Here is a 10,382-nt window from a genome sequence, read left to right as displayed (position 1 = left end):
TGCCCTGTTCATGAACTAAGACTTCCTTTTCTGTGTAGGTACAGAATTGGGAGTAAAAGTTAACTTGGCTCCACCTGCCAGTGCCGCGCAGCCGGCAGGCCGCGTGCCGGCCTGGGCCTGCTGGGCCGGAGCGGGGCAGTTGCTCTCTGGTTTTCCTGTCGGCCGGGGTTTGTCGCATTGCTTCGGGCACAGAGTTCTGTCGGCCCGCCGATGCCTTACGCGGCGTTGCCATGTTCGTTTCGGTAATTAACTCATTAGCAGGGCATGGGGCGCAGTGCGGGGCGGCGGCCGCCAGGGGCCGAGCGCGAGCCGGGGGGGGGGCGGGAGCGCGAGGCGCGCTGAGGCGGCGCGCGGCGTGTGGCGGCGCGCGGGCAGGGCGGGCGGCGGCTCCGCGGAGCAACAGGGCCGGCAGCGGGACCAGCCCCGCGGCTCGGCCGCGCTGCCGCCGCCGGTCCTGGGCACGGCTTCGGAAAAACCGGGCGGCAGTAGCAGCCTTGTGGCAGCGAGCCGCCGTCTCCTCTTGGTGGTTTGCTTTAAATTGTTTGGTTTTGGTGTTGTTTTTTTTTTTTTTTTTTTTCCCCCGAGCGTTACCAAAACCCGGCACAACAAGTGGATGATGCGGGCGAGCGCTGGCTGAGCCGCTGCCGTCTGGACGCGTCGGGGGGAGAGAGACCGCCAGAAGGGACACCCGTCCTCCCGCCCGTGGAAGTGGGCTCGGTACGCGGATTATTGAACGTCGATTTCCAAATCTGCTGCTGAAGCTGGGCTTGGAGAGACTCGCGATCGCGCTTCTCCATTCGTTCTGTCTCACGCACCGCCTTCGGTTTTTTTGTCCCTTTTGGAACAAGACTCCCGCTTGTTGCCTTCTCGCAAATGCCCGGGAGGGGAGCGGTGCCGGTGGCTGCGCAGCGTGCCCCCGGCTGGAGCCGCCTCGCCGGCTGCCCCCGGGCCGGAGGGCGGGAAGCAGCGGGAGGGCTGGCAGCGGCAGGAGGGCTGGCCGCGCTCCCCCGCCGACGCGGGTCGGCTGGCGTCGGCCCCTCCTCGGGTCCTTACGCTAGCCAGGGCAGCCTTGCTGCTTCTCTGCCTAGGGACAGTAAGTACGACAGCGTTTTTAAGATGTTTTTCTGCATGACACGTAGGCACGATTTTAAAAATAGCATCGTTTAATAGTTCATATTCACCTTTTATCGTGTGTTAGTAGACACAGCTGTAAATGAGGGTTCTGTTTCAAAGGGGGGTGTGTGTGTATTTTGGTGTGTCTGCTTGCATGTAGATGTTGCTTCAGTGCACCTGCAGTTCTGTTTGCTTGACATACCATATCACAGTGTTTTCACTTGAGTGAGCATCGAACGTGCCTGTTTCCAAATTAAATTCAGTGAGATGCTCATTACGACTGAAACACAGTTCAGTTATAGATTAAAATGTAACATTCCTGCATCTTACGTGTTTCTACAGATACAACAAAAGCTCTTTGCGTAGATACATTTATTCTTTCATATTTCATGTAGATATATGTAGGTGTATCTATTATGTTATGTACTCAAAGATCTGAATGCACTGTGTATTGCAATATTTTTATTAGTGTTTATATGCATTGGTGTTTTAGAAGCATGTATTTGTTTGTGTATGGATGCTTATATGGGTGGGGATTTTGTGTCTCTGTCTATATATACGTGACATACCCACCCACACCCTTACCCACGGAGTCGTTGAAAATCTCTGTGCATGTGGTGTGGGTGTGTGTGTAATGTAGAAGTGTGAATAGTGTGGGTAGGGGAAGATTTGAATACCGTGGTAATAGGTGACACAGTTTCATTTGATCGGTGTGACCTTTTAGGAAAACAATCCAATCTTTTCCCTTTTTGTTTTGTTTATTTTTGTGTGTTTGTGCATGTGCCTCAGGTTAAGTGCTTCTTCTGCATGACCATAACCAAAGGGTGACACATCCACTCCCTTATGTCCTATGGGGACCTCAGAGCCAATTTCTCAGTCTTCATCTCCTCCTCCTCCTCCTCTTACCGCTGCTGCTGACGCCCTGGGTACTGCTCCCAGGTTTGAGACACTGTTGACATGCTGAAGAAAGGATTTGCAAAGACCTCCTCACTGTGTAAATAAAGTGATGGCTGGAATTAACTTCAACTCCCTGGGTAATGATATTAAACAGTAAGATTGCTAGGCCAAAGCACTCCTGGGAACAAATTATGAGGAAAGAGACTATTTGCATTTGGTTGCAATGATGAACTAAAACCATCTGTGGAGAGCAGGTACCCTTTGATTTGCATATTTTGTTTCTTCCTGAATGCAGTGTTGGTAGCCTGCAAGATAGTCATGATTCTGATCAGATCCGTGATAGCCACGGGAGATAAATGAAAACAAAGGGGCTTGGTAGATGAAAGATTAAGGCCTCAGCTGTCCCCTCATTCAATTTGAGAGTTTCATCTTTTCTTATTAGCAAAACAGTAGTTTGTGTCAAACGTTACGGACAATAAGAAAATGCAGATCCGTGGTTCTCTTAAACATAGATTCAGTGTTACAACTATGTTGCCCTGCTCTACGTCCATGGGACTGTCCTCCAAATGCAAATGGCTTTGAACTTTCTATAGTGAAACTTAAAGTTACACTGTAAATAAAACCTTTTTGCATTAAGCGATTAAAAAAAAAAAGCAGTTGCAAAATGGAGGTTGCAATGGTGAGTGCAGATAGCTCTGGGTGCAACAGCCACATGCCCTATGGATACGCTGTCCAAGCGCGGGCCCGAGAGAGAGAGCGGCTGGCACAGTCAAGAGCCGCAGCAGCTGCGGCCGTAGCAGCAGCAACAGCAGCCGTAGAAGGTGGGGCAACAGGTGGAGGTGGACCCTATCACCACTACCATCAGGAACAGAGTCGAGGTGCATCCTCCTCTCATGGTGGGAGTGCGTCACGCAGCAGCATGCCCCACCGCCAGAGTGGTAAGAGGCGGAAGAAAGGGAAAAAGAGGAGCCACCACTTGGGAAGTAGGGAGTGTGGGGCCTCCTTCCCCTGTTCTGAACTGCTGCCTCTCAGTGGTTCTGAAGAGAGAATACTGAAGGACTTGAGTGAGGAGGAAGAGGAGGATGAAGATGAGGACGAAGACGATGAGGAAGAAGGAAAGCTCTACTACAGTGATGACTATGGGGAGGATGAATTTTCGTACTCGGACCAGCCACCTGATGATGGTGGAGGCCCTGGGGGTTACAGCTCTGTTCGCTACAGTGAGTACGAGTGTTGTGAGCGTGTGGTAATCAACGTGTCAGGACTGCGGTTTGAGACCCAACTGAAGACATTAGCTCAGTTCCCAGAGACGTTGTTGGGTGATCCAGCGAAGCGAGGCAGATACTTTGACCCTCTCAGGAATGAATACTTCTTTGATAGGAACCGGCCCAGCTTTGATGCCATCCTGTACTACTACCAGAGTGGTGGTCGGCTGAAGAGGCCAGTCAATGTACCCTTTGACATCTTCACTGAGGAGGTGAAATTCTACCAGCTTGGGGAGGAGGCCATGCTCAAGTTTAGGGAGGATGAAGGGTTTGTCAAAGAGGAAGAGGATAAAGCTTTGCCGGAGAACGAGTTTAAGAGGCAGGTTTGGCTGCTGTTTGAGTACCCAGAGAGCTCCAGTCCAGCCAGAGGCATTGCCATTGTCTCTGTCTTGGTCATCTTGATCTCCATCGTCATCTTTTGTCTGGAGACTTTGCCAGAGTTCAGAGATGACAAAGAATTCATCATGTCCCTGAGCTTAGGGAAGGGGCTTTCCAATGAGTCGCTTCACCTGGATGCTGGGGAGCACACCATCTTCAATGACCCTTTTTTCATTGTAGAGACAGTGTGCATCATTTGGTTCTCCTTTGAGTTTACAGTGCGCTGCTTTGCATGTCCAAGCAAAGCACACTTCTTCAAGAACATCATGAACATCATAGACATTGTCTCCATCTTGCCTTACTTCATTACTCTGGGCACTGACTTGGCGCAGGAGCAGGGCAGTAATGGTCAACAGGCCATGTCTTTTGCCATCCTGAGGATCATCCGTCTGGTCAGGGTGTTTCGTATCTTCAAGCTCTCCAGGCACTCCAAGGGTTTGCAGATCCTGGGTCATACGCTCAGGGCCAGCATGAGGGAACTCGGCCTCCTCATCTTTTTTCTTTTTATCGGAGTCATTTTGTTTTCCAGTGCTGTTTACTTCGCAGAAGCTGATGAGCCTGCCACCCATTTTCAAAGCATCCCAGATGCCTTTTGGTGGGCTGTAGTGACCATGACTACAGTTGGTTATGGGGATATGAAACCCATAACTGTGGGTGGGAAAATAGTTGGGTCCTTGTGTGCCATCGCGGGAGTGTTAACCATTGCTTTACCAGTGCCAGTGATTGTCTCCAATTTTAACTATTTCTACCACAGAGAGACTGAGAATGAAGAACAAACGCAGCTGATGCAAAATGCTGTCAGTTGCCCTTACCTCCCAACAAATTTACTGAAGAAATTTAGAAGCTCATCGTCTTCATCCACAGAGGATAAATCAGAATATTTGGAGATGGAAGAAGGAGTTAAAGAATCTCTTTGTGTAAAGGAGAAAAAAAGTCAGGACACAGGGAATAGCAGTGAGTCAGAGAAGAAGAACTGTGTAAATTCAAATTCTGTGGAAACTGATGTGTAATTTTGAACGTTTCCAAATATATTTATGCATTAAAGAGTGCAGTGAAAATAATGAAATATGCAAACAAGTCCACAGCATACTGTAGTATGCCATTTAATGGTTAACTACAAATAAAAAGCATTGCTAAACTTGTATTACATATCAAGTAAGTGGTGTAACTAGAGGAAGGGATTGCTAGATCTGATATAATTTCAGACTTTATATTTTTATTAGAATGCAAGTGTTTTGCACATGAGGCTGAAAAACTTACTAAAACCAAGTCAGTTTTAAAGTGGGTGCATGAACTGTCGACATCACTAATAACAGCTCTGTGGTAAAAGTTGGCATTCAGAGGTATTTACTATGTAAGAAGCAATGAAGTTTGGTAGTCATTTATCTATTTATCAGTGCTTTAATAGCAGCTACCATAAGTCGTTGGATACCATAGTCATTGTTTTTCAAATGGTAAATTTATTGTAAAAGATATTCTACAGAAGATAGATCTAAATTTTTTTCTTGAAATCTATAATGCTTGTTTTTAACTGGAAATTTAATTTGAAAAGGCTGCTGAACCTCCATCAATTGTTTATTTTTATAACTCTCTTTGGAGGCATTGCAGCATTTGTTGTCTAATAATGAAAGAAGTGAAGTAAGAAAATCATTTAACCTGGTCTGACTGCAAAGGCAAAATGACTGGAATGCTTTTTTGCACTACTTTATATGCTGGAGATATATTGAAAGAGACTTCATACTGTGAATGTTTACTAATGTAATAGTTCAATGACAATCATTGGAAGAGTCAATTCTGCATCATATTTTATTGTTTCTTTTTTCTTTGTGATGCTGATGGCGAAACAGCTAACATTACATTGATTCCATACTCTTTTTAATTATGAATATCTGTGATCTGGAAAAGGATTGTGAAGTAAAATTTTATAATCAAAATTATGTGAAATCAGTGTTTTCTACTGATGCCCTCAAGAAATACCAGCCTAATTTATTTTTTTTTCCTGGTTAATTTACCATTCAGAGCCTATGAATTGTACGTGCGCTTTGTCAGTACTGAAGAAATTGAATGTATGGGAGGAGAAGGTAGAAGTAATAAGATACTCAGTTGTTACAGTACTGACAATTGAGAATTGCTAACTTTTAACATGCTATTATTGGTGCTGCATTTTCCCTTAATTACAGCTTTCACCCATGTGTATTTGAAGCAACATTTAAGATCCAAAATAGGCACTCTGGGATTCAAAATGAACCTGTTGGGTCCCATGCAGTCCTTGAGAAAACATCCCATGATTTCTTCTCACTGATTCTTAGGCCAGCTGCATTTTACTGTGTGTCAGAAACTTCCATTACCCTTCCTAGGAGATTAAGGTAGGTAAAGATTATCTGGTTTACAGAGCATTCCAGACTTCAGAATGAAATAGGTAAGATATTGCTGCATATAACATAAATAATAGATTCAGAACAGGCATTTTTTTCAGACATAATTACCTAGGGAAGGCACAATTAAACTGGAACTGTTTTTGAAGAGGCACTGTGGAACATTCCAGATTATGAAACTTGAACCAAATTGGCATATGCACTTTAAGGGCTGGGACAGGCCATTATGAGAGAAGAAGGGGCTTACCAACACTACTGAATTAAAGTAGTTTTGCCATATTCATTTAAAGCGAAGTAGAGGATTTTTGTGGGGGGAGAACTAGTTAGTGGCTGACAGTTCTGGAGCTGAAAGGAGACAATAAAAGCAGTCCAGATTGGGCACCCACGACATTATGCATAATCTGTCAGATAAACATTGTTTGCTGTATGCAGCATCCAGTGGTACTGAACAGAGACATAGACATAGTTTTTTCTTTAATGGTTGATTTTTGCCTTCATGGATTTTCTGTGAAGCGCCTCTCGGAAAAGTTTCTCTGCTTGTCTTCTTCTGCATTGCAGAAGAACTAATAAAAAACCAAGAAACACACAAAAGACTGTGTTGTGCTGAGCCCTGGTTCAAATCTTGTGTTTAAATGTCTGATTCCTAATGTAAAATCATAGAGCAGGCTTCACTACATTTTTGATGTGGAGTGTTAAACAAAACTCCTTTTCAGTGTGGCGATATAAATTCAGACTATATTTTGAACGAAACGACTCAGTGATTTTATACGTAGGCATTTGCCGAAATTGAATACTTCATTTTGTTGTGGCTCACCTGAGTTAAATGTACTAAATACTTCTTTCTGCAGGGGCAATATCAGTAGTGAGGATGAGCACTATGTATGTAAAATCCGGCAAAAATCAGTAGCTGAAAGTGCTTCTTTAAAAGCTAGTAGTTAATGATGTAAAGAGTATGAGGGTTCTCTTGTAAGCTAGCTTGCTAGTAGTTCTGTGTAATACCAGAGACCGTATAATACCAGGAATCATGGCAAGAATGTTGAAGTAAGAGAAATACTAAGTAGGTAAATAAAGAACTTAGAGAAAATAAGTAGTTTGTGTTTGCAGTATTTACTGGTTGAAAGGGAAGGTGGTTTATGAGAGGTGGAATTTTAGTTCTCTAATAGAAATAAGGAAGAAAACTCTTTGAACAGCTCTTAGAATCTATTTTCACACCATGGACACGGAGCTCAGCATGAGGTAACTGCTTAAGTACTTACCCAGCTTCTGTAGCAAGTCATTCAGCTATTCTGCTACCAGTAGACAACCTTTTAATTTAAAACAAATGTGGCAATGCCTGCATTATGCTGTGATCATAGCATTACCTTCCTCTCATGAAGGAAAGGTCTTACTGTAGGACCTCGTAGCAGTTGGCAGAGCAGTGTTATGGGTGTGTCAGCACAACATACTGCAGTACTGTGGAGACGTATCCTAAGGTAACAGTGGAGCGTGCTCTGCCTCCTGCAATGTATAAACCTATGTGCTTTGACATTATAAATAAGAACTATCGCAGCTTAACATTAAGACTGTGCTATCAGTTTGGCAGACCATTATGAATCACAGAAAGAATTGTGCATTCCGGAATGGAAGGAAATACCTTTACTTGGGCTGGCTTATAATTCAACTATCTGTAAGTCCAGTCAGTTACAACACAGCTTGAAAGTGCCAGAGTCCTACCCCCCTAACATGCTGAAACCCAAAGATCCCAAGTGCTTAACAAGAAACAGAAATCTCTAAGGGTTATTTCGGCTGAAGTTCTGTGCCAGAGGAACCCTGTGTTTGACCTGTTATGGCTCCAAATTACTACTACTGCTTCTGTCAGAGCTTTCCCAGTGTTACCGGATACTGACAACTCTCAGAAAAATAATTTTATTGTCACTTAGGCATTTTACATTTTAAATTATAGTGGTGAAATGCATTCCTGATGTAACTGATGTGAATGGAGTTACACTAGCGATCATTTTAGTTCTACCAATGTAGTTCAAATGCTTTCGCATTGACATACATTTCAGCTAAAAATAATGCAAAATCAGATATTTTGATATTTCAGGCTCACTTGCAGTGGTGAAAAAATTTGGAGGAGTTCCATTAGAATTCATGGAATAATATCAGCATCAAATCAGATTTTGAATACAGGCTGATACTTAACTGTGTACTGGCGCTTATTTAAAGAAATTCATAAGTCTTTTTGCAGTAATCATAAGTGCCAAGGCCAGTCTCATAGAGAGAGAGAGATTTGCCAGCTGAAGTATTAGATTTAATGCCTGACTTCAGAGATCTGTATTTTTTTTTCTCTTTATTGCAATCGTGGAGTTTTCTGATATTACATTGATTCCTTGAAAATTTCAGCCTGGTTGGCAAAATTTATATAGAAAGAAGTGTTGTGTCACCCTGCTAGGGAGTTCTTGGCAGAATTTTTTAGTGTTCAGCTAAGCTTTCTCAGAATGATTCCACACAAGGCCAGTTCCATTTGATGGAAAGTGTAAGTTTTTTGTTTGTATTTGAAGGAAAATTCTTCTGCTTAGATAATTTTGTTGTGTAGAGTCCATTTCTGTGATGTCCATGTAATGCAGAATAAATCTGGGAGATCAAGGGAGTGAAAAAACCCACTGCTGTCATGATTACATCTAATTCATGACACCAGTGTTCTTGGTGTTTGGGAATACTAATAGGCATTATGGACTTCTTGTCGCCATAAAAAATGGGATTTGAGTGTGTTTTCAGTCAGTAAAACTATTCAAATAGCTTTGGAATGTGAAAATGATTTTGCATCATACTGGTGTGCAAAGAGTTTGGCATCAGGCCATAACCTGGAATAAACGATCATTGTCTTTTAATTACTGACATGGAAAGTTCCTGTTGAGTATGCTTTCAGGTCTTGAAAGTCATGTGACTTGGGATAGGAAAAATCAGTGCTAAGCTACCCAAGAATATGAAATACCCCCTCTTCATGTTTGGGTAAATGTAGAATAAATGCACTGTGGAAAACCATCAAAATATCAGAAAGTCTATTCCATGTGTAACTAGTTTGTGGAAACTCTTTCCTGCACAGCATTGAAAAATGAAATGTGTGTTTCTGGTGATCCAGACTTGTAAAACTATCTATAAGTATAAATGAATCTTTAGCATAAGCTTTACACTTTATTGATAATCCTCAAATTAAGCACAAACTATCCATGCTGCTTTAGACTATGTCACTCGCTTCCTCTAACTATTTCTTACTGGTTCCTTATTATTTCTTACTCTCATTGTGTCCAGTTATAAATACAGGCCTACTTTTCTGTTTTTATTAATTGGCAAAAGATAGTAACAAATAAAGACAGAGTGGTTTTTTTTTTTTAATCTGTAATATTCAGCATATAAATTACACATTTTTCTTATCATTAAATAAACCTAAATGACAGTCTGTAACATCTGTAGACATGGGACAAGGTATACATTTTCCTGTTGCTATAAATGAATGATCAAATGCTTCTGATTTTGGAGTGAAGAAGTTCTGATTTATAGATTTACCATATTTGTGCACCTCTGAAACTAATGCTTGCAGAAGAATTGGTAACTTTTAAAAAATTCCTTAATTTCCACAGAGGTCATCTAATGTAGAAAAAATTATTGACAAATCAATTCTGGATTAAAGAGTATAAATGTTTTGTACCTGGCAACCAGGTACGAACATGAAACTTTACATATTGCTACCATGCTTTCTGTGTATTTAGAATTCTGATAACATTAATTCTGAAAGAAAACTTATTAAAGCATTATGTACTGAGATAGTTGAATTAATTTTTATTTTTAATCTTTTTCTGTAAAATCTTAATGTACCTTGAGACCTTTTTCTGCAACAGGTCCTTTGGAAAATAAATACATAAGTATGTAAGAAGGAAAGAAGAGAAATCTTAAATTACATGTCAAATCTGATAAAATATTCTAATTGAGGGAAAGTATGTAAGTAAAAACTTTATTTTTTTTTCCATCACTTATGCATCTGTGGTATTGTCATTGAAAACAAATTGGGGGCAAATTGGTTGAACAGATCTGCAACTGCAACAGAGGTACTTCATGCATTGTGTCTGTTCTAGGTCCTCTGTGACCTCAGGAGCAGCAGCAGCTGCGTCTTAGATCAGCTGCTGCTACTGGGTCGTGCAGCTGGGAAGATATTACGCCAGGCGGTACCAGGTGGGGTGGGAGAGGGTACTGCGAAGTTTTTAGCTTGTCTGTTAAATCCATGCTCCTACCACTACTATCCTATCTGAGTGCAAAACAGTTTTAAACTTATTTGCTCTGAAATACCATGTAACCCATTTAGACAGGGAGGTCT

General features: G+C 42.1%; 1 protein-coding gene across 1 annotated transcript; it reads left to right on the top strand.

Moving 5' to 3' along the window:
* Nucleotides 1-386: 386 nt before the first annotated feature.
* Nucleotides 387-9,525, top strand: KCNA4 (potassium voltage-gated channel subfamily A member 4). Its single transcript, XM_075426925.1, has 2 exons — nt 387-1,093; nt 1,903-9,525. The coding sequence occupies exon 2, from the start codon at nt 2,675-2,677 to the stop codon at nt 4,661-4,663; it is 1,989 nt and encodes a 662-aa protein (XP_075283040.1). The 5' UTR covers nt 387-1,093; nt 1,903-2,674; the 3' UTR covers nt 4,664-9,525.
* Nucleotides 9,526-10,382: the final 857 nt, after the last annotated feature.

The sequence above is a fragment of the Opisthocomus hoazin genome, chromosome 7 (assembly GCF_030867145.1).
Source record: "Opisthocomus hoazin isolate bOpiHoa1 chromosome 7, bOpiHoa1.hap1, whole genome shotgun sequence".
In the NCBI taxonomy this organism is placed as follows: domain Eukaryota; kingdom Metazoa; phylum Chordata; class Aves; order Opisthocomiformes; family Opisthocomidae; genus Opisthocomus; species Opisthocomus hoazin.
The sequence above is the reverse complement of the archived record's forward strand: the minus strand, read 5'-3'. Positions and strand labels throughout refer to the sequence as shown.

Excerpts from the sequence above, each read along its gene's own strand:
- KCNA4 (XM_075426925.1), top strand. The coding sequence starts at position 2,675 with ATGGAGGTTGCAATGGTGAGTGCAGATAGCTCTGGGTGCAACAGCCAC.